This window comes from Maniola hyperantus, chromosome 5 (assembly GCF_902806685.2).
Source record: "Maniola hyperantus chromosome 5, iAphHyp1.2, whole genome shotgun sequence".
Lineage (NCBI taxonomy): Eukaryota > Metazoa > Arthropoda > Insecta > Lepidoptera > Nymphalidae > Maniola > Maniola hyperantus.
This window is the reverse complement of record NC_048540.1, coordinates 5,425,260-5,450,651: the sequence shown is the minus strand read 5'-3', so window position 1 is coordinate 5,450,651 and position 25,392 is coordinate 5,425,260. Positions and strand designations below refer to the sequence as shown.

Sequence of the window (25,392 nt, the reverse complement as noted above, 5' to 3'; positions counted from 1 at the left end):
GGACACCCCGCACACCCGCACCTACGTTAGCCCGGCGCGGGATAGCGCGGGTGACGTGCGGATGTGCGGGGCGTCTCCCCGCCTCATACCCCGATAGACATCTCGACCCATCACGTACTAAACATACCACATACTACATAATATATATATCCTACTAATCCATACTGTGTCTGTCTGTCTGTCTGCTAGCTTTTCAGGGCCCATCCGTTCTACCGATTTTTATGAAATTTGGTATAGAGATAGCTTCCATCCCGGGGCTACTTTTTATCCCGGAAAATCAAAGAGTTCCCACGGAATTTTATAAAACTAAATCATCATGCTCTTTGACCAAAAGCCATCCTTTATTTTGTGTCCTACTATAATTTCTTGAGTAAGTTAATCAAAATGGATGCCAATTTTCATGCGCCTGATGTTTTTAGGAATAAAGCCATCAAGCAATCTCATTAATGGGGTCCGTTTATGTTTTGTCCTGATTCGCGCCATTAAGTGAGCGTAGATCGATTGTTTTGTTAGTTTTGGATACGTGCTGTTTGGGTCGTTCCGTTTAGTTTATGAGTTTATTCTCCACTTAGTTGTGGGTAATGGCTTACGACCTCGTCAGAGTTCAGATTTTAATGTAGGTAGGCAGGTACTTGAGACTTTAGGACCTATTCGGTACTAGCTGATGCCCGCGACTTCGTCCGCGTGGATTTGCGTTTTACAAAATCCCGCGGGAACTCGTTGATTTTCTGGGATAAAAAGAAGCCTATGTGTTAATCCCTTCAAGAGACCTATGTCCAGCAGTGGACGTCTATTGGTTGATGATGATGATGATGATTATGATGTGTTAATCCAGGCTATCTAATCTATCTCCTTTCCAAATTTCAGCCAAATCTGTCAAGTAGTTTTTGCGTGATTGGATAACAAACATCCAAACATCCAAACACCCAAACATCCACACTTTCACATTCATAATATTAGTAGGATAATATTTTCTACAATTTGTTCCAAATTGTGTTTTATAGATCAAATGATTAATTTCGATATTTAACAGTTAAGTAAATGCAGTTTAAAAAATTAAAATCGAATTTCCAAAAAAATCCATGCCGGCGTTGACAATTTTATCGCCATGTCGTTTTGTTTTCGTACCGTGTGTTCCTGGGTTGTTATAAGGTGTGTCCACACATTTATTCTTATTTTAAAAACAAAACGAACTTTAATAACATTGTTAAATCAAAGTAAAAAAAATACGATTGCATATTTAAAACAATAAACCTTCCTGTATTCGACCTTAAATTATTATGGTATTTATTTTAAAAGTAGTGGTGCAAAAATAACCCTATCTATTTGAGGAAAAATTCCCAGCGGTTTTATCTCTTATTCATCGCTAATCAATTTCTCTAATAAAATCTACATTGGCTCAAGCCTTTTGTTAACGGGTCAAATGAGTTTGCCTCGACTCGTCTATTAGGCGGACCTTTGACCGGTCTTGGAATTAAATATATTCATGTCAACGGAACGAGAATAGACTTTATTCCAATACGAGTAAGTTTCGAAACAGCTTAAACGGGTTCCTATAAAAAATTATTTCCGAATTACACTTAGGCCGGATTTACATGGGCAGCTTGAACCAGTCAGGAATGACTGCTTCAAGCTCCGACTGCATCGTGAACTACAATCTTCCATTTGCATACATACTTATATGGAACCGCTCGCTCGAACAGTTGCAATTGCTCCGGGCGGTCAGCAGCACGATGAAATTTCATCGTGCGGCCAGCAGTTGCCAGAGATACACTGACTTCTCGGGCAGTCGACTGCTCTCGTGCAGTTACCGTCTCCGCCCGCATCCCACCTCCGCGTCGCGCGCGCCTTCAGATCTAATTGCGACTAATCTAGTAGTTGAATTGAAATCGACAGCTGCAGCAGTTATCAATGGCAGCTTTAAGCTGTTGACAATGGCTGCTCGAGCGGTTCGTGTATTTTGATTTTTGGCTAACTGCTCGAGCTGCCCGTGTATGGTCGGCCTTATAGTAGCCACGATAGTGATTCACGTATTTGGTACAGTGGTAGAGTTTACGATCATCCGTTCTTGACTATAAAGAACAATTACGAACTTATTGTGTGAAATATTGTCGTCGAGGCCTTTGCCCCGCGATGGGAAAGTCAATTATTTAAATTGATAGTCAGCCCAATAAAAACAGTTCTTTCCTTGGGGGAGTCGAGTGCCGCAGTCGATAAAATATATGTGCAAATGTCTCTCTCAGTCTCTTCACATTATCTTGTCCATACGTCTTTTGAAGTATCTTTATTGGGCTATGAGAATCGAATCATTGAATCATGATCATGAGTCATGTTTATGTGTGATAATCCTTATCACACATAAACATGACTAACTAATGGATAACTCACCAAGACCATTAACACAGCAGCTCCACCCGAAAATTGTATGATGTAAACGCCTATGTGAGAACAACAACACTCTTTATTGATGTACCCGCCAGGAAATATTGAAAATCGACCTTTAGAAAGGGATAGCGGTTTCGTTGAGATCGACAAAACGTCACACAGGTATGAGTGACAGAGACCACGCTCTACAATGCCGAAATCTCATTCTAAAGGTCGATGTACAATATTTCTTGCCGGCTACTGTACGCGACAGGTCGAGATGGGAATCGGGGTAGGGACGCCCCGCACACCGGCACAGCCCCCGCGCTTTCCTGGTGCGGGATAGCGTGGGTGTGCGGGGCGTCCCCCGCCTCATACTGCGATTGTCGTTGAGTGGCGAACTATAGCTATATTACCTACCTCTAAACATGTACCTGTAATGGTTTCGCTCGATCCCTAAAATGTGACGATCTAAAAGTTTGTGGTTGAAACTCCGCCTAACGTAACAAGTAGCACATTACGCTTGTATAATTTTCCACTTAGAATAAATAATTACCATTTATTGTAACTAAATTATTAAGTATGTGTTTTAGTAATAACTGGGATCCTTCAAAAAACGGCTGACCGTCTTGTAATCAAATATAATGTGTAGAAAACTAGAAACACGCATAGAAAAGCAACAGTCTAACCTGAGTTACACCATTCACATTAGTTATGTTATCACCTTAGTTAATTTAAGGTGTGCGTGTCTGTTTGTGGGCCTTTATTAACAAATAGAAACTCTACCTTAAACCACTAGGTGATTGCTATAATTATTCGCAGTTGACTTTGAGTTCTTATTGTGTACCGTCCTAATTAATGTTGGCCCTCTAAAAGGGTCCCATTCCACTTTAAGCCTATTATCGCTACAAACTTGTACATACTTATTCCATTCCTTAAACGTGTATTCCCAGAATTAGTCGATTTTGTTAACTTATACTCGTACGTCGGTGTGTACTTTGTGCGGTTCCGTGAACCGCAAACAAGCTCTGCCAACAGAAACGTTTTAAGCATCTCGTTTTTTAAGACTTCCTAACAAGTCCGCTGATTTTGTAGAAAACAATTACGCTCGGATCTCTTACCAAAATACCGTATTTTGGAAATTCTGTGTAGGAATTTTAAACTGAGCTTTAAAACAAAATTATAAGGTTTAATATAATAAAGTAAACGTGAAATGTTCTTTATTGTACAGATGAGGCGGCCTTATCGGTAAAACAGCAATGTCTTCCAGGGAACCTGTAGAGGAATACAATAAATAAAGTAAAAGATCTATACACAACAAAAATATAACTAGGGTATACCTACTAAGTATATGAAGTGAACATATATTATATATAGACATCATTGTCGTAGGTCTATAGCAATAAAGAGCTGTTATTTTTCCGAGAGATTGTTATTCCACGTGTATATCACCATCATCTTCAAAAATAATCCAAAGCGGAGAATATAGTAAAATGAGTTCGTCAGCCGGCGAACAAACACTTGTGATATTTTTATTGCTTATTTTGGGCTCTCCAAGTGCAAAACTGTGCAGCCCATAAATATGTTTTTAACCAGAACGAGGTCTAATATCGAGGAAAAAGATCATCGCAAAGTGAATTTTCAAATAAGAACAGTGTTGCCCCGTATATACAGAATTATTATTAGATGATGCTTTAGAATGCCTTTCTCGTGAAAAATTTAGTTATTGGGGCAAGTCTCATTTTGTTTGCCGGATCAAAATATACTAGCTGACCCGCTCCAGCTTCGCTCGAGTGGAATTTCCAAAAATCTGAAACACGCACCTACCTATACAGTCATACCTCATTTTTCAAACAGGCAGGAAATTTGTACATCGACTATTAGAAAGAGCTTTCGGCTTCGTAGAGCGTTGTTTCTGCCACTCATACCTATGTGACGTTTTGACGGTCTAAACGACAGACACAACGCTTTACTAAACCGCTATCTCTCTCTAAATATCGATGTGCAATATTTCCTACCGGGTACAGTACCTATATTTTTGTTTTGCTTTATGTGTGTTTTTCTTTAATAATTTTTTAGTGTACAAAAAAGTATATTTATTTATAACTTGAAAAATGACCGATATTTTTCAAACTTTTTCCTCTATTCAAATAGCCCCTTCGGAGTGGAATTTCCTGAACTTCCTTCTTTATGCGTGTTTACGTTTTAAGAGAAGCCTACTGTCAAAACAACCCCAGCAGTTTAGGCTAAGCATTAATAGATCAGTCAGTCAGGACAAGTATTTTTGTATGTTGGATTTAAAAACTTGTATTGAGATTTATATTTCTAAAATAACAGTAAACTAACAATAAATTTCTTGTACAGAGGAGAGGCTACCGTTAGCGACCGTAGTACAAGACCATGGTCGTTTGGACGGCGTCCAACGTGTGCTGTTCGGGTCCGGGCTTCAGTTCTGGCTGCATCGACTGCTGTTTTTGGACGCACTAAGCTACCTCAGCCACGGCCAGTTGAGCTTGAGTCTCGACAGATGGATTCTCGTCGATATTGATGACATCTTTGTTGGCGAACGAGGTAAGCGCTCCTGTTCATTAAAAAAATTATAAATATAAGCTTTTTTCAGCCATTACTAAACACAGTTAACCGGTTTTATTACACTATAAGGCTAGGCGGGCACGGGCGATTAATTAATGATCGGCTGCCGCCTCAATTTTACATACAAAATTGTATGTTCAATAATTGCCACTTGTGCGCGCTCTCATAATACATTGACGTATGATGAATCCAGGCGGTAATTTGACCGCCCGCCGGCTATTTAGCTGCCTGTACGCACCTAACCTGAGCTCCCGTTCAGAAGCCATTAAAACCACGCGGTTTTATCTTAACGAATACGTAGTGGTGCAGAGACTTGAATAAAGAACCGTTCACCCAGTTAAAACCGTGTACGTCTTTGGAATCTTAATATGGGGTAAAGCAGCAGATATTGGGAGAATTTTTGTATTACAAAAAAGTCCAAAAGTCATTTGTGGGTATGGGTATTACCTTGTATAATAAAATCCCGCAAACTATTTTGGACTTACCTTTGCACAAGTTTAAAAAATCTATTAAAAATATGCTTCTGAAAAAAGCATATTACACAATTGAAGATTATCTAAATGATAAAAGAGCGTGGATTTGACCTGCAGCTCGTTCCAGCAACGCACAAGACTGCAAATACTATTTATACATGGCATAATCTTGTACCTATATCAAGTATTTGAAATATCAACCGCCGAGTTTCTTGCTGGTTCTTCTCGGTAGGAAAGGCATTCCGAACCAGTGGTAGATGCATCCGACTATTCTAAAGTACTTGTAAAAGTTTATTCGAATAAAAAAGATTTTTATTTATTTATTTATTTATGCGCCACTATGTACCCTTAATCCTGCAAATAAAAAGTAGGGTGTTTAGGCTATGTGAATGGCGATCTCAGGTAAGCCGCGTACGTCTGATTTAAATATGGCCGGTGTCGGTCAAATAACAGACCTGTATTTATCATACGGCAATATACATGAGTGCGCACACAAGTGGCAATTGTTACGTAGATACAATTTTGTATGAGAAATCGAGGCGGTTATTAACCGCCTTACACAAATCGCTTCATTTAATAATTAGATGGACCGAATACCTTCTTTTACTAAAAATTAAGTACCAAAGTCTAAGTATGTGTGTAAGATTTACAACTGAGCCTGAAAGTAAGAGTCCTTAAGCCGAAGATTTATGGGATGAAACTAATAGGATACGTTCGGAACCGTAAATAGTACACATACATAACAACTACTATTATCATCACCGGCTACCCATCGCCGGCTCACTACTGAGCACGGGAATCCTCTCAGGATTAGAAGGGTTTGGTAATAGTCTATCACGCTTGCCAAGTGCTGATTGGTAGACTTCACATACCTTGAGAACATTATTCTGAGGCATACAGGTTTCTTCGCGATGTTTGCCTTCACAGTTAAAGCGAGTGATATTTAATTTCTTAAAACGCACATAACTTCGAAAAGTTAGACGTGCGTGCCCGGGGTCGAACTCCGGACCCCTACGACTAGAGGCCGAGATCTTAACCACTAGAATATCACTTGCTTTTATAGAACTATAATTACTTTTATAGAACTATCATTTTAAATCCTATCGAAATTAGTGGTTGCCTTTTGTTCAAATATTTGGTACAATTTAGGTTAAACGCACAAAAGGCCTTCGTTCAATTATATACAAAATAATTAATAAATATTTTAACACATATAACATCGGTTAAATGCAAATTTAAAATTTGGGAGAGCCGCATTGTCTACTGGCGGCCGCGAAATTTGCAATTTTCGATACGTTGCCAAACGTTTTATAAAAGTGGCCACCCACCACAATTGTAGTTTAATTTATGAAAGCCATCAATACTAATTAATTTAATTTGATGAAAGCCTTCCGCTTATTATAAAATCGTATTAGTCAATATTAATAATAATTTAACAGATTTAGCATATTCTATTCTATTAGGTCCTAGTTTAGATATAAATTTTGTGGTCTAAGAGCCTCAAAACCTTGAGGAAATGACTTCAATAAGTATGAGTCTATTTGTAGTTAGAAAGGAACATGTTCTGTAAAATTAATGAAAAAAATTCGTGCTCGCTTCGTTCGCGCTTATATGATGTACTAAACTTTAGATTTTCTGTCTGTTTTCGAATATAGTCGGTATAGTTTTATTCTACAAAACTTATAAGAAGAGGATAAAAACTTACCCCCGCCAGGCCTCCATAAAATCCACAAAAATAAAGAAACCAAGAGCATTGATGCCGCACCAGGCCTGTCCGCCGGTGGATTCTTCTATTAAGTTATTATTATTTACATACATTTCTCAAGACAAACATGAATGAATATATACTATTATCGTTCATTAGTTTGATTAAAACAGGTTATTATGACTTCAGTAGGTTATCGCCGCGCCGCGTGCACTTGCTCTAATTAGAATATTATTATATCGATGGCAATTGACACCAAAACTTGTTCAAATAACGCAGCAATGTATTTATAATAACAACTAGCGTATGCTCGCGCCTTCGTCCGCGTGGACTACGCAAATTTAAAACCTATTTCACCCCCTTAGGGCTTGAATTTTCAAAAATCCTTTATTAGCGGATGCCTGCGTCATAATAGCTATCTGCATGCCAAATTTCAGCCCGATCCGTTCAGTAGTTTCAGCTGTGCGTTCATATATCAGTCAGTCAGTCAGTCACCTTTTTATTTTATATATTTAGATAACACCTAATTGTCGCTATTGAAAGTTAGTATATTTTAACTATCTTCACAAAAATAGCAATAACAATACGTTCAAGTACAATAAAGGGCCCACAAAGTCACAAAAATATGGTGTAGATACATAAAAAGAACCTATGAAAAGCCGTATACGACAATTTCGCGACCGTTTTTTCCTTAATAAATTACTCTGGAGTATACACCGTTTCAGGCTTTTATTTTCAATAACACGGTGGAGTGTGTGAAATGGTTTATTGTTCAGATCGCATTTCACCCCCTTTCGAAGACTAAGACAAACGTGACTGGTTCAATCCTATACTAGATGATGCCCGCAACATCGTCCGCGTGGATTTAGGTTTTCAAACATCCAAAAAGCAGTCCTTGTCTGAATCCAGGATGCTTCTTCTTGTTCTTCGCTCTGGGCTGGTTTCCGCACTTAAACGTTTTCGTCTGTTGTGCGTGCATTGCCCCTCCCCGCTGAAGTCTTCACTCCAGCCATCCAAGCTCGCTCCAGAAGCTGAGTAGACCGCCCGGGTTGCCGAGGGAGTTAGGTTGGAGAACCCAAATGGCGCTCGCGTTGTAATCCAGGATGCTATCTCTGTACCAAATAGACGATACCCGTAACTTCGTCCATGTGGATTTAGGTTTTTAAAAATTCCGAGGGAATTCGATTTTCGGGGCCAAAAGTAGCCTATGTCCGTTACCGGGATGCAAGTTAACTTTGTACCAAATTACCGTTTTGAAACACATTCTGTATAATTCAGAAAAGGGTTAGAAAAAATCCACATCCCCGCTTTCAATTTAAATACTTCTATTACAATGTTTTTATAATAGTTAGGGCTACACAATACAGCGATGCGTGTAAAAAGCTATTTACTCAGGATCGAGTTCACCCCTTTTTAGAGAAACGTGACCGGCTCAGTTTTATCCCATAAAATCAGGTGGGTCGACGGTCATAATATATTTGTTCTCTCTGTTAATGGCCGGGCTATTTTAAAATACGAGTACATTTCTCTGTTTAATCCCCAAAAAATGTGCGTTCAGAAGATCTTACTAATGTATTTCAATTTTTTTCTCTGAGTCATAGTTCTCCACAAGCGTTGACGGAAAATTTCTTAAGTGCATTGTTTTTGGTGAACTACATCTGCGCTGATGTTTATTAGATTCCCACATTGCTGTTAGCTACCTAATTTCACTAGTCACCATACCATGCTACCTGCGGCGAGTGCCGGCTCTTACTAGTAGGTATCTGCTATTTGAACCGGTGCAGGTGCGGTAGTAGAGTCCTGACTCCTGACATTATCATGAGAGGCACAAGTTGTTCTACATAAAATAAATACAGATAGCACATTTGAAGAGCGACTGTCATTGAGACCGACAAAACGTCATATAGGTATGAGTGACAGAGACAACGCTCTACAAAGCCAAAATGTCATTCTAAATGTCGATGTACATTATTTTCTGCCGCGTACTGTAAGTACATTTCATTTTATCGACCTACTATACCTAATACCTACTATATGTAGCGCATATTATAATGTTATCCTGTTACGGTACGCGGCAGAAAATAATGTACATCGACCTTTAGAATGGGATAGCGGTTTTGTAAAGCATTATCTCTGTCGTGTAGACCGTCGAAACGTTACATAGGTATGAGTGAAAGACACAACGCTCTACAAAGCCGAAATCTCATTCTAAAGGTCGATGTATTTTTATTTTCAGCCGCGTACTGTTAAATAATCTCAGTTAATTGTACTTAAATTAAATATAGATAAGTACACATATGCGTGGAAACCTATCTGCACGAGATCCAGTTTAAACCTTTTATAGAAACGTGACTGAATCAGTTTTATTCCACATTATCAGGTGGGTGAGTGATCTAATTCTTTTTGCGCTCCTCGTTAATGGTCGCAACGTTTGAAAAACTTATTTCTCTTTATCGTTTATCTCCACCTGCGTGTTGTTCCACTGAGGTAAACCATTTTCTTTTTTTAACAGTGCTTTCCCTACTTATGCAATCATTTTTATTTAAAGCAAAGGGAATATTGAATACATTTTTTATTCAGTACATCTATCTACTGAGAGACCCCTTTTCATTAATCACGTAATGGTAGGAGTTTTCTTTGGATAATTATGTGGTGGCTTCCCAGATACCTTCGCATACAACTTGGCTAAAAGAACGAGATTTCGATTCTTAGGTTGTTACAATTTTGTCAGATATTAGTGCTAATAACCAGGACTGACATCTTAACGTGTTCTCCGAGGCACGGAGGAAACCAAAAGGTCAAATTCGGACCTCCAAAGTCATTCACTCATCCAGTTACAGTAGGCGGCAGAAAGTCATGTACATCGACATTTAGAAAGAGATAGCGCATTTGTAGAGCGTTGTCCCTGTCATTGAGACCGACAAAACGTCATACAGATATGAGTGACAGAGACGACGCTCTACGGAGCCGAAACCTCTTTCTAAAGGTTGACGTACAATATTTCCTGCCGGTTACTGTACCGACTTGCTTAGCAATCGCAATCTGATTGACATGCATTTTCACAAGTAGGCCACACGTCCCTCAATAAGCTGAATATCAAATTTAATTATTCAATATGATGTATGCTGTAAATCAAATAGAGGTAAACGAAAATCAAAACATTGCATCGAGCTATTAATTTAATCAGTGAGCATTGAGGAATACCAGAGTCACACAGTATAATTTTCGGAAAGCGTTGAAGATACTATAATAATATTATTGTTGAGTTTACACAATTTTATTATCTTGATAATATAATCAGAACTGTAGTAGTTAGTAAAGTGTTTTTCTTTTTCTTTTTAGATTTGAAATTCACTTTGATCATTCACTCGCCCAAAGTCAATTCGATAAGTTAATTAAAATTTTGTTTTAATTAAAATTTCATGGAAAATTTCCGTGAAGCGATTTTATTATTTCCGTTCGTTTATCCCGCGCCAATCTTTATTCGACTCAATTGTTGTTGTACCTATATAGAGGCAATTTGTATTAATCTGTTGGTACTCTGTAGTATCGTAATTCAACTGCTACGCAAGAGTGCTCACCGAACATGACATTCGCTGGATGGACCACAAGTCATTGATGCAATTGCAATGCAATTCTATTTGAATCGTGTATTTTCGTCTTTATTATATTAAAAGAATATTGCAGCTATATACTACCAGCTGATGCCCGCGACTTCGTCCGCGTGGATTTAGGTTTTTAAAAATTCCGTGGGAACTCTTTGATTCTTTGGGATAAAAGTATCATATGTCACTCTCCAGCTATACCTATGCAAAAAAATCACGTCGATCCGTTGCTCCAATAAACCAACAAACAAACACACTTTCGCATAATGGGTAGTGATGTTTCTTGAGTTGACTTTTCAATTATTAACAACTAGATGATGCCCGCGACTTTGTCCGCGTGGATTTAGGTTTTTAAAATTCCCGTGGGAACTCTTTGATTTTCCGGGATAAAAAGTAGCCTATGTCCTTCCCCGGGATGCAAGCTATATCTGTACCAAATTTCGTCAATATTGGTTGAAAGGATGTGCCGTGAAAAGCTAGCAGACAGACAGACACACTTTCGCATGTATAATATTAGTATGCAGTATGGATGTTAGACGCGTCGTCGTCAACCGATAGACGTCAACTACTGGATATAAGTTTTTATAGAGACTTCCACACTGTGCTTGCTCCGCCTGAATCTGCGCCTCCTGGATCATCGCCTCCCTGTTACTCTTTGATGTCTATGCTAGACACGCTCCCCTTCAATATTAATCCACCCTTTCCATTTATCTATACTACGACAGCGTACTGCCCGTATACTTGATGTCTGGAACTCCGGAAGCCGGATCTTCTCTAGGAAGTACCTAGCTAGGTTATAAGCGGGTGAAACAAGAAAAGTCTCCATGTTTTTATATTTTTATATTCAAAATAAACCTTGGTATTCGTAAATGAAATTAAGGAATCGCCGCTGCTGTTATTAAAGTAAATTCTTCAGTACAAAATACCAGAGGAAGTTTTTTTTATACGATTTTTTTAATAATTTCTTTCGAAATTTTTATTCTGTAGCTTCCGAACATAACATTAACTTTATTTTGAAATGGTTGTCTTTAAATAATATTTCACGATCAAATTTACTTACACAGGAACGCGCCTACACGAGGAAGATGTTTCGGCTTTGATGGCATCACAAGCTGCTTTGCAGCGCCTTGTGCCAGGGTTTCGGTTCAATCTCGGCTTCAGTGCCAAGTACTACCACCACGGCACCTCCCTAGAGAACAGAGGCGACGATGCGCTTTTAAAGAATCGGCAACATTTTAACTGGTAAGTATCAATAAAAGATTTTTTTTGTAAAACTAGCTGATACCCTCGACTTCGTCCGCGTGAATTTAGCTTTTTGAAAATCCCGTAGGAAGTTTTTGGGATAATAAGTAGCCTAATCTCTATTCCAAATTTCAGTCAAATCCGTCCAGTATTTTTGGCGTAAAAAAGTAACAAACATACATACACACCCACACATACACACACACACACACACACACACACACACACACACACAAACTTTCGCCTTTACGCTATTAAGTGTGTATATACTTATCTTTGACCTTATATTATGTTCACGATGTCGCCGTCTGCTTATTACTTAACTCTGACCTCTACAATCTTATAGGAGATAAACCATTAAATAGTAGGCATAAATTACAAATAATTTCAATTTGCGGTGACATGTGATAATATCCAGACCTAGCGTCCAGTGTGAATAGGTCAGCCATCCATTTGTCCTTTTAGGCCAACCTTGCTTTAGAAACTAGGCCATACCACATACTAGGACAGAACGCGCCTTGTCCGAGTTTATATGGAAAAATCTTGTTAGAATCAACCACGGAATTCAGAATAGGTATAGAAGGTACTACGCATCAAAAATGTTACAAACAAAAAAACCAGACACAAAATATCTGTGACCTGTGTTAGGTTAGTTGCTACGGCCAAATCTCCCACCAGACAAAACTTAAGTCGTTTTAAAAATTACAAAGTCCCAAATTGACTTGGCTGGTAATCGCTATTAGGCCGTCAATAGTGCCGTACAGCTAATTTGAATATTAACCTCGATTTTTTTGATGCTCAGGTTTTGCCACATGTGGAACCACCAGCAACCGCATCTATACAGCAACGTGTCCCAACTCGAAGCGGAAATGATGCTGAACAAACAGTTCGCCCTTGAGCACGGCATTCCTACTAACTCGTGCTACTCAGTATCGCCGCACCACTCCGGGGTATATCCCGTACACGAACCGCTCTATGAAGCTTGGAGAAAAGTTTGGGATGTCAAAGTGACGAGTACTGAGGAATACCCCCATTTACGGCCAGCAAGGTAATTTTGGTTAAGAATTTTGTAGCCTCATTTCATAGCATACGGTCCCAACATATTGAACAAGTAATAAACCTATGGACTCTCCAGATTTCTAGTCAAGATTATAACTTCCACTCAGTATCAATTGTGGTGATGATAAGACCGACGACGGTCGACTAGTTGCCTGGCAACTCTTTCGACGGCGACCGTAAGAATCCGAGATTTGTATGTAAGTTGTCGAGTCTAAACGCACAGTCGCTGCAACTCCGTGCGTGTAGACTCTGCAACTTCCATATAAATAACAGATTCTTGAGTGGCTCTAAGACTAAAAAATTCCAACCATCCGAAAAACTGAATAACAATTATTGTGATACTTATATTAGTTACTCGAAATTAATTTATTCTTATCATAATAATAATTATTGTCAGGCATAAAAAAACAATACACATAAAAAGTTACAATAAAATAAAAATTACACTTATAAGCGTTCTGACATATTTGGAATATTGAAACCTATCTCAACTTTTTTGTGCAAATACTAAATGTCATCATCAAAATTTATTATGTCTGGGATGTAGCCTTGGGAAATCTCAAGTATTAGATCGGACCTTACGACTATCGGTATTTCGGTTAGCAATATATTTGAGATGGCGAGACCATTTTTCAAAATTGTCTTCGTGATATTACTTATGAAAAAGCTGAAACCCGATCGCATTTTTTATGAGGAATATGTCGAGACAATTTTATTCTAGTTTTCCGACTGAATTATGATACGTTTGAAGGTTATATAACTCAATATCACAATGGTTAGTTCGAGCATCGATAAAAATTCCTTTCCGATTTCAAACTTAGTTTCTTCATTTCTCCTGCCAACGGTTTACAGTTCTAACTTCGAAGCATGGATGTAGGAAATAATAAGTCTAGGTTCTAGTACTTCCAATTTTTTTGCTTCGAAGTTCTCGTTCCACTGTCAAAACTAACCAATCAACGACGAATACATTCGAATACTTAGTAGCTGTCGTGGTCTTCTATTGCTATTTCCATAATAGGTGTCTATTGAAAACAAAAATGGCTCTATTCAAAAATTGACACTTAACATTTTTGTTAAGCTCAATTATTGGACGCAAATCTTTAAATGAAATCTTGTTATGGAAGAATCGAGATTTTGGATAGATTCAGTTTTGTTTTCAATTTGCAATGTGTAAAAATTGAGATCCGACGCATAGCGGAATACAGAACTCTGAACTGTAGACCTATGCAAGGGCTTGTCTTACTATAGAGATATTAGGTAAGCAAAATCAAAAGTAAAGTCATAGATTATTCAGTAGCGAATAGGCAGCACAGCACATTATTGGGCATTGTTACTGGCACTGTGTTGCGGTTCCCAAACTGCTGTAGACCGCAGCGATGCGTTGCGGCGACGTCTCACTATGCATTGTACACGCATTTCCGTCCTGATATTGCATTACGCTCCACCAAATCGCCTAACTGAATACCTAAGTAACCTATGCTTGATTTTTTCCTCTTAAATGAAATTACATAATTTTAGCTGAAAAACTAAATACCGGTATAGTCATGGGCAGAATCCAGAGAGATGTTAGATTATTAGAAGTTGTAATGTCTCGTAATATTGGTTCTGCCTAATTTGTGTACAATTTATATTTTAAAGAAGAAGAAGTTGACTCTGTATGTGCGTGTGTGCAATAATGTAATATGGATTATATTAGACGACGTACGTCTTGCAACAGGAAAAGAGTATATTATGTGAACTAATTAATATTCAGTTACAAACTTATGTCTTTCTAATCAAAAGACAGGGGTGGTTTTTTACGCCTCATTTACTCTCTAGGAGAACCTAACTTCTCCTCCCATCCTTTTTTTTTTGTCTAAGTACAACCCTAAAGAAGAAAGCTAAATAAATGTTAACTACATAAAGTAAATATGTATCCTATAAATTGTGGTCTGGTTTTTGTATGTCCCTACATGTCCACGCATTTGTTGAATTCTAGTCGGGAGACCAGTATTGTTTGTTTACTTCGCTATTTAAATGAATGAAAATGCAGGCTGAATTTAAATTGGAGAAGAACAAGTTTTAGCCGGACAAGCTTCGTGCGAATTATAATTTTGCATATTTTGATCCTTTATTTTTTTAAACCTAATTGCTCTACTTTTTGTAGGGCAAAAGTATATGGCAAAGCCATGGTACTAATTAAAGTGAGAATATAATATTAAACTAAATTACATAATTATATCACTAGCCTGTGATATCGTTTGCATGAAAATTGTGTTTTGCCGCGGGACTAAGACATTTTCGCGTCGTAATTTACTTTTGTCCGTGTCCCGAAAGCAGGTTATCTCTGTGCTTATCAAGATCATTTAAGGAGTTAGTTAAGTAAAATGTAAACGTATTTCATGCGGAACACTTTCATAATTATAAAGCTAACTAAATGAAGCCTGTGATTCTGGCCGCATCGTGTTTTTTTTAAATCACGGTATAAAAGTCACCAAGTCCTCAACTGCAAAAAAATCATATCGATCCGTTGCTCTGTTTCGGCTTGATTGAAGGGCAAACCAACAAACAAGAATATTGGTTATGGACCAAAAAAACCGTACCTACACAAAACGTACAAATGCAGAATACTATTGAAATATATTGTGCAGGATCGTTGGTGGCGCCCAAACGCACTGTGTAAGACTGAGGCCACTGAGGCACGTTAGAGGCCACACGATGAATTTCCGATGCGTTGCGGCGTCGTCACACAGCAATGAATTCCATTATTGGGTGCTATACGAGCCTGTCCGACAGAGTGTATTGCGTTGTACCGCATCATCCCTCCACATCTCGTCTCTCTGGTCCCAAGTCTGTTGCGCGTGCGGTGCGGTACCGCACGACGTCGCAACGCATCGTGTAGCATCACTCTATACTCTATCCACGGAAAGAAGTTAGTAATAGCGCTCTCTTTATTACGTAATCCCATACAAATGAGAGTCAAGAAGCGATCACAAACATGTTTCCAAAAACATTTGAAATTCAATTCGAAAACATAGCAAGTATCGTTTGTGATTGGTTAGTGACTCAAAATGGTTAAGGCTCACTCATATTTCTGACTCTGTCATTTTTATGGGATTACCTAACAGAGAGAGCGTTATACTAACTAATTTCTGATAGAGTATAATGTCGTACTAACGCTGTATTTAGCGTAAGCAACGTGTATGTCTTACTGCATCAATACACAGTAAGGACCCGTCACCTCAAGTATTATTTTTGTCAGATTACGCCGTGGTTTCCGTCATCGAGGGGTGATGGTGCTGCCGCGTCAAACATGCGGGTTGTTTACGCACACGCTGCTTTTGGAGCGGTACCCGGGCGGCCGGCAGCGTCTAGACAAATCCATCCAGGGCGGGGAGTTGTTCCAGACCCTTATAAACAACCCGGTAAGTTTTACCTTGCACTGACGTTTAAAACAAAATTATATAACTATCTTATGACCGCGACTTCGTCCGCGCGAACTGCACAAATTTCAATCCCCATTTTACCCCCTTAGGAGTTGAATTTTCAAAAATCATTTCTTAGCTTAGCTCATAATAGCTATTTGCATGCCTTTCAGCCCTATACATACACGTCCAGTGCAAGTAAGTTAGGTGCAGTGCGTTGATAGATCAGTCAATCAATCAGCCAGTCAGTCAGCTTTTTAAAAAATGTTCGCGATCTATATATGAAATCTTTTGACAGTTCAAGGCTTGCTAATTAAGCTGAAGTTAAGCTGGTCTTATTTTTAATTTAGGCACAGAAGTGCTTAAATTATATCACGTTAGCGGAAAACCTAGTCCAATACTTCGTTATAACCCATCCAGTATGGGTATAGTAATGTCAGTAAATCCTGCGGTCATTGGCACTCGAAATTGTGGTTAGCGAATTTGTGTTTGCACTGCGCTGTGGAGTGTAGGCACTTCAACTATGTTTCTAATTTCTGAAAACGTTCTATAAAGTGTTTGCTAGGCATCTATCTTTAGGGCTAGTACGATTTTGCACAACTTAACAACGCTCATGGATTTCGAGTGTCGAAACGCAACACAGCAGCACAACAAACAACAGCAGAGTAAAATAGACCTACAGTCCAGTCAATGAGCCTTCAAATCTTACTTATTAGTTAATAAGATGAAACCAACGCTCGTCCGATTTCGTACAACTTTAATTTGAATCTTTTTCGAATTTAAGAGATAAGTATAGTGCAAAATGTCATTTTTGCACCATTTTGCAATTTTTCGACAACTTTCCTAATGGCTGACAGGGCTTCATCTTATTAACTTAAAATGGGAGTCTATTGGCTTGAACTCAAAACGGGAGGTTATGGATAGGATAATCGACTGGATTATTAGTTTCACTAGTTTTAAATCAACCGATGCTCCAAGCGAAAACATTGTGAAATGAAAATCAGTACTACTGGATAAAAAACTTCACCTTTCCATTTTACTCTGACTACAGTGTTTCGATGTTCGATTTTCTGTTAACGCTGTCGAGATGTGCTAACGTTACTGTTAGTGTACGAAATGGAACAATGATGGATTCCTTGACAAATAACTGAGTTGTACGAACTACCTAACTCGCTCGCTTTTAAAGCAACATAGCCCGTATCTGTTTCCTGGAAGTTCCAATTACAGAAACGAGTACTCCCAAATTGGCTCTGGTCTAGGCGTTTCATTTGATAGATAGAAGGCTTAAGGTAGTTACTACACTTTATGCCTGGCCTGTGAAGCGATTTATTTCGGTAAAACGTATACAGATGCCCAAAAGGCTTAAAAGTTTAATAGTAGGGTAGTAGTAGTAAAATCTGAAAATTAATTTATGTTCAAATCCCACTATTCTGTCGACGTGCCATCTTCTAGCTTGGGAAAGCTAGAACATGGTACGCCTTTACGCTTAGCTAAGTTAGGGGACGGGAATCTACATGGGGCGATGGGCCTATAAGCATGAAATTGTAAAGGATTCTTTGAACAAAAACGCTGATGCAACTAATGATGAACTTTCACATAAACTTTCATCCGCTATCTAAGGGGATGAGTTTTTAAAAATCCCTTATAGTGCTCACTTATTGAAAAAAATTGGATGGTCCTGAGATATTGATAGTATCTATAAGATCAAAAATATATTTTTTAATAAAGGGACGTTTGAAAACTCAATTGATGAGTTTTTAGTTGCCAGTTGTTTTGTAATCGTAATTATTATAGTTCGCAAGTTTATGCTTGCAAGTTGATGATTGAACTAAGTTTCCGCTAGTAATATGCTATAGTGAGTTTGTTACTGGTTAATATCTTAGTAAGTGGGATTTACTGCCGACCGCTTGCACTGAAAATTGACGTAAACGAGCGCTGCGCTTTAAATATTTCCACCGGTTTGAAAATGTTTCTTTTTTCATATTTTAACCAGATTAAGTTGAAATAAACTCAAAATATGCTTCGTTCAAGTAAGCCTTTAAAAAGCTGAAAATCTTTTCAATGAGGGTTCCTGATAAAACTTTACAGTTACACCATCATTTGGCGCCACTTAGGCGAGAGGTTTACCGGCCAATGAGAGTTCTTATATTTTGACACCGCTGTCAAAATATACACATACGATTTGATGCTTAATTTGGTGCCTGGATCTGACGTCACATTCTGAAAACCCTCGTTGGGACCACTAAAATTAATATGTTTATATCATCTAGATCAACGTGTTTATGACGCACATGTCAAACTATGGCAACGATCGTCTGGCACTGTACACGTTCGAATCTGTCGTGAAGTTCCTGCGATGCTGGACCAACGTGCGCCTCGCCTCCGCACCGCCGCTCGCGCTCGCCGAAAAGTACTTCCAACTGAGACCTGATGAGCTGAACCCACTTTGGGGGGTGAGTATATAATATGCTATTGCTTGTTTTACGCAAGCTTCAAATTTTGAACGCCTCCATTTCTTTAACTTCTAGGAGCCTCGTTTGAAACGTTGCTGTTGAGCATTGCCTGTTCACTGTTTATATTTTTCTATTCCCAAATACGTAAATATAAAACAGAATCAGTAAAGTTAAAAAATCGAAAAATATTATCGCCATTTTAGGCTTAGGTTCTCAGTCGACTACATTAAGAACATGAAAGGATATTCGCTGTACCTATAATCTGATTATATTTTGAAGAGCCGATAGCAAATAGAATGACAAGAATGTATGTTTAGGAACGAATTTAGTAGTCATCCATTAGGTTTCGAAGTACTTACTGCTTATAGTTTTCTTAATTTTATTTCGCAACACGTTTTCAAAACTCTTATTCCAATTTCATTGTAGATTTAATATGTTTAGCTATTGTATTGAGACTCTATTCCAGATTTCAGAATATCCGATTGTGTTATACAGGGTTGTACTACAAAGCATGTCCACGCACTAGACGCGGGTAACAATGGGAACGCTTGTCCATTGTTGAACCTCGGGCTCGAGAGCTTTGTGAATGAATATTCAGGGGCATCTAGCGGCGGGGCGTTTCGATAAGTCTTTATAGTGACACTGAATGCCGTGTTTTGTTTTCGACACAATAAACCGTTCCCGGTGTAAAGCCCGCCCGGATCATTTTCACGGGAAATGTTAGAAATAAAATATTGAAAATATCAACCAAATTTTCCCGTCCACTTAATAGCAGATTTAAAATATCATCCCCTGTTTTTGGACTGTTAAATCCAAGCCTTTTACCACACAGATCCTCCAAGACACATCCAGAATCTGTGGGATTTAAAATTTTGATGATCCTGGACTGAACCGCAATGCTACGTCTGCTTTCAGTCCAATAATTTTATCCTGTTCCATGTGAAAACAAAATATTTTTTTGGCTCAATGCATTAATAATATTTTAGTTTATTCATCGAAGCATGTATTAATCCACCCGCTCATTCAATTTGCAGAATTGATTCCCATGCTGGCTTCTGCCATACCTACTCATATTATTTGGTATAAATATACGTATCGAGCTCGCAAAATATAAGGCCTACTCAATTCTATATGGATGAATATGGAACGAATAATCCACTCATACGAATATATTATTTTTGGCGTGAATATATTTTACCAAAAGAAAAATTAATTGTATTTTGTTACTTTTTAAATATTATAAACTTATGAAATATATTATGATATATCCGATATGAAAATAATGCGGAATGCCCCGTTCACATGATTTTCTATGAAATAATCTATAAAGTTTATATAAGAGCGCTTGACAAGTATATACGGCGTCGTACGACTATAATAATCCTACTATTAATAGGCCGTCACTGGACTGGATGTAGTACTACATATTGGAATTAAAATGCTATCTACATTATTCCAATAGCAATCCAGCGATAGAACTGAAATCTCAGTGAAAGAATGTGAACCCGATAAAACGACATAATTTAGATTTTTTCTTTGAACAGAATCCATGCGACGACATTCGACATAGAAAAATTTGGTCTAAGAGCAAATGGTGCGACACATATGACACGTTACCGAAGATCCTCGTGATAGGACCGCAAAAGACTGGCAGCACGGCTCTATACACCTTCCTGGCCATGCACCCTAATCTGGTGCCCAATCTGCCGAGCCCGGCAACTTACGAAGAACTGCAGTTCTTTAATAACAACAACTATTTGAAAGGATTAGACTGGTGAGTTTTTATTAGACACTTCGTCTGTTTTATTTTCACCGTGGTATAAGTATTTTACCGGAAAAGTTGACAGGCAACCAAAAGACTTTTGTATTTATAATACTATTTATATTGCGCTTATGTTTGCATCGTCGAGCTCGCCTGTTGTGTTCTGTTGTGATTCTTGTATTAAAAAATGTTGCACATTCATGACATGGTACAAACGCATAATCCTTTGGCTTCTTCAAAGTCTTAGTGTCCTTGTTGACAATGTGACACCTACACCGTAGTTTCCATATATCAATATAAACAAGATCGTCTTTTAAAAAATTAAATACTTTTATCATTAAAAACGAAGCGATGGTAGTACCTATGCCAAAATTTTTAGTCGACTTTCACTTTTCGTGTTCAGGAGAAATTTTTGCACAATTTTACAGATCTTTTTCTGAAAGTAACATAGAGTAATACAGTAGCCGTCGTAACACTAGTTTGGCACCTCAATAAACGCTGCGCTCCGTAATTCGCTCGAGTCTCCGCCATTTCTCAACACATAATAAAGATAAATAACCTGATTTATGTTACGTGCAGGTTGACTATGAGGGTCGTGAATAAAATATGAAATTCCCAAGTACTCTCACGGTGCTACACGCCTTGAACCTTATTAGTACAAGCTGCTACTTTGACACGTATGGACGATAAAAATTGTTACATACTTGTATAAAAAAAAATTGTACTTCTCGCGTTGTTTCCTGAGTTTTTATATCTCTTTATTAAATTCTTCTTCACAAAAGCCTTGAATCTTATATAAGCTGCTGCTTTGATACGTATTGAGTATGGACGGTTCACGTAAAATTGTTACACAAATTTATTTTATATATATATATATTTTTTTTTTGTTGTACTTCTTGCGTTGCTCCCTCAGTTTTTATATCTATTAAATTCTTCTTCACAAATTTCCGCCGTTTTAATGTTGTATTTTTCTAATTAACTCGTGGGATTCTTCTCAGACCAGGGTGCGTTTGGAATCCTCGTAGCTTTAATTTTAAGTCTACGTAATTAATCACCACCACCTTACAAATTCAAGAATTGACAGTCAAAAAGTTTACAATGGTATCTACATATTTTTAATTAATAAATGCTTTGAGTTTGAGTTTTAACTGATAACTCGCACATATCTGTATTAAGTACTGAGAGAATGTATAGTGAAACCTCTATTTCCCCGTCATAATGTTAATAATAGGAAGACCTTGTCAGCTCTTGTTTCAAGCTTAATTTCTGTAACCAAGTCTTTAAAAAAAATGATGTTGGTAACTTAAGGAAGTTATATTGTAATTGAAGACATTGAAGACATTAAATTTGGACTGTATATAACCTGCGTAAATATACCTACCTATTATTGCCGAAAAACTTTTTAAAATTCATAAAATTTCGATTAAATCTGATTACTCGTAAATACTCGGTTAAATCAGTTGTATTGCTATTATACTATGTCTTTCTCTTTCTACCTAAATAAAATAGATTTAATTCAGTCACTACCAAACTTTCAAACTGTAACAAGTTCGGTGCAAGTTCATTTGCTGCTTCTGGAATATCTGGCTTCGAAGTAATCGAAATCGAATGGCAGTTGTAAAAGAGCGAAACTATTGTAATGTAAATGTTGGATCCCAATTCAATCCCCGCTGTATTTATTTGTACTATATTGTTTAGGCGCCTATTTGTTTGACTATTCCGCTCTGAATACGCTAGAAAACACATTTACGTCAACAATGTACGAATGTTATGATGAAATGGATTTTACTATAAACACATTCACTGTATTTTTTTGTATTACGTAGATAAACAAATCCCCTTCAAAGCCGCATATAGCTGTACTAAGTGGCTCTTTTTGTCCTTATTGCAACTTCAAGAGCAACTTTGTATCAACGATTTCGGCAGATTGGTAACTTAGTAACTACCATGTTTAAAAGCATGCTCGTAGGTGTCATTCTATCCGAAGGTGCATAAACACCGCGCAATTATCTATGAAGTCTGTGATGCTACTCGCATGGGATACACCCTCTTTTTTAATCTTTATTTTTAGCCGGGGTTTTATTACTTCGCGATTATGTCGCCCCCATAAACAAATCAACTTATTAGGGTTCCGTACCTCAGAAGGAAAAACAGAATACTTATAGGATCACTTTGTTGTCTGTCTGTCTGTCTGTCGGTCTGTCAAGAAACCTACAGGGTACTTCCCGTTGACCTAGAATCATGAAATTTGGCAGGTAGGTAAGTCTTATAGCAGACATTCGGGAAAAAATCTGAAAACCGTGAATTTGTGGTAACATTACACAAAAAAAATTAAATTGTGGCCATGAACTAATAATTAGTATTTTCAATTTTCGAAGTAAGATAACTTTATCAAGTGGGTTATCTTAGTAAAGTATTTTTGAAATTTCGACGCCCAGGGGCGTAAAATAGGGGTTCGTAATTTGTGTAGTTCACGCGGACGAAGTCGCGGGAATAAGCTAGTTTTTTATATAATTATGAATATATGAGGTGAGCCTATCTGCAGTTTGTAATATCCTTGTTTTGTATACGTTAGAATCTAGACGTTTCCATTAACTCTTACAAGGAAATTATTATATTGTATGTATTCTCACGGGACAAAGCCCGGACCGGGACATCACGTAGAGGCTTCGTGAGAGATCTGATCTAAATTATGAGATTGATACACCAACCGGTTTTATCTTTCAATCCATCAATAACACATGAGTATTAGTCATTCAATAAGTTGCACTGAAAGATAAATCCCTAGTGAGTACAGGAACAATTTTCTTTCTTTTTTCTAACTTCAAAAGATTTCCATTTTACGCGAACTGAGTTCCTGTGAAAAAGGACCCCGGATGGGTTCGAAACTAGTAGGGCAAGTCGACTAAATACGTGAGTAAAGCCGGTGTGTGATCGTATAATGGAAATCACTCACGATAGTTTAAACGTTCAAAAGATTTATAATTTTTGATCAAAAATCACGTCATCTCTAAATTTTTTAAATTCAAAATCTTCATACTACTACTACTATTAATAATGTCAGATGAATAATAGATACCTACGAGTATGTTACATTTACCTACTTTGTAACTTTACCTTTAATAACTTTTTGACAAAAGATGTCGTATATATCATTTTGCACGTTTCCTTTCGTGAGTTAACTTCTCGTGAAAGACATGACAAGGCTCAATTTGTTTCAGTCAAATTGCTATATGAACACGGTATCATCATACCTGCTATTTGTTATTGTCAAAGTTACTATCACTTTCACAACCTTTCTTTTACTGTATTTTAATGCACAAAGGTGTTATATTATAAACTAGCTTATGCTCGCGACTTCGTCCGCCTGGACTACACAAATTTCAAACCCCTACTTCACCCCCTTAGGTGTTGAATTTTAAAAAGTACTTTCTTAGCAGATGTCTACGTCATAATAGCTATCTGCATGCCAAATTTCAGCCCGATCCGTCTAGTGGTTTGAGCTGTGCGTGGATAGATCAGTCAGTTAGTCAGTCAGCTTTTCCTTTTAGATATATATAGATTATTTTATCAATAGGCTACTTGACAATTTTTTTAAGTTGGTCTTAAATGGTTAATATTTGTCCTATTATATCAAAAAAATTAACACTATATTTTTTTGCGCCCTAAAAACCGTAAAACTTTAATTTAAAAAAATATTTTTCTTAGACAGGTGAAAACACTGTCGGCCATGTTTGGCCGATAGATTATCTGTGCTCTGACGTCATGCATTTGTAAACAACAGTATAACCACAGGGTTATACTGTTTAGAGATTACAAGAGAATCGGCCCCAGTGTAACATATCTAATATGTACTTCTTAAAAAAAACTATATCTAATGTAACATTAAAAAATACCAAGTACAATTTTAATAGCAAGTACTTAAAGCTCTCTTCGTGAGGTGCCAGCTTGGCAAGGACAAAGTAAGCGGTTGTATTTTCTGCACGCAACATTGTGACAGGCGCCCCGAATCAAATGTCCCCCATCGATCCGCGCCGCGACGACACTTAGTGCTTGTAAATAAAACGACGCTCATAAAACAGTTTTATTGTTACCGCTAAAATACTTTTTGAATTTCCCAGACGAATGTTTGATGAAGCCTCTAAATGTTCGTACCGCTTTTGTTCTTAAGCAGTTTTGTTTTAAAATATTCCGTCTGCAGTAATAGACTTTTATGCCCTTTATTTAACGACTTTACTTTGAAAAGGAAAGAAAATATAAATGTCGCTTTTTGTACGAGCGGCAATGAAAATATAAACGGAACTCATTACCCGCTTTTTAAATTAAAACTCGTTTCAGTTCGTACCATTGATTATTATGCGAGTATATGCAAGAACATTATACACTCCCTGGATGGATGGGTTCACAATATAGGTACCGACGAAGCGATTCAGAATAGATTATTATAGTTTTTTGTTTTCATTTTAGTGACGTCAGCAATAGACTGAAGTTTCGAGCCGATGGTATATTTTTACTTAAATATACGTCAAATGACGTCATTTCGATGTTAATGAGACATGGTTCCAGGTCAGTAGCAATTTGCGGGACTTATATGAAATATAATTTCAGATAATGTTTTTCAGAGTTATCGTCCAAATGACTTATTTTAATTTTAGGAAAGTGAATAATAAACTTCTCTTTTCCACGAAGTACAAGCTAATCATTTCAATTGTTTCATGTTCTCTTATATATTT

At 37.6% G+C, this 25,392-nt stretch overlaps 1 protein-coding gene across 2 annotated transcripts in view; it reads left to right on the top strand.

Annotated features, from left to right (window-relative positions):
• Positions 1 to 25,392, top strand: part of sfl (N-deacetylase and N-sulfotransferase sfl) — a 62,223-nt gene that overhangs the window by 23,191 nt on the left and 13,640 nt on the right. For both annotated transcript variants that reach the window (XR_011236721.1, XM_034968323.2), the window contains exons 5-10: positions 4,729 to 4,935; positions 11,804 to 11,981; positions 12,784 to 13,029; positions 16,282 to 16,444; positions 18,715 to 18,897; positions 20,442 to 20,671. Coding sequence is in view for 1 of the 2 variants with exons in the window: in XM_034968323.2 (XP_034824214.1) it covers positions 4,729 to 4,935; positions 11,804 to 11,981; positions 12,784 to 13,029; positions 16,282 to 16,444; positions 18,715 to 18,897; positions 20,442 to 20,671 (1,207 nt within the window). In the remaining variant the exon portion in view is untranslated. The remainder of the gene's footprint in view (positions 1 to 4,728; positions 4,936 to 11,803; positions 11,982 to 12,783; positions 13,030 to 16,281; positions 16,445 to 18,714; positions 18,898 to 20,441; positions 20,672 to 25,392) is intronic.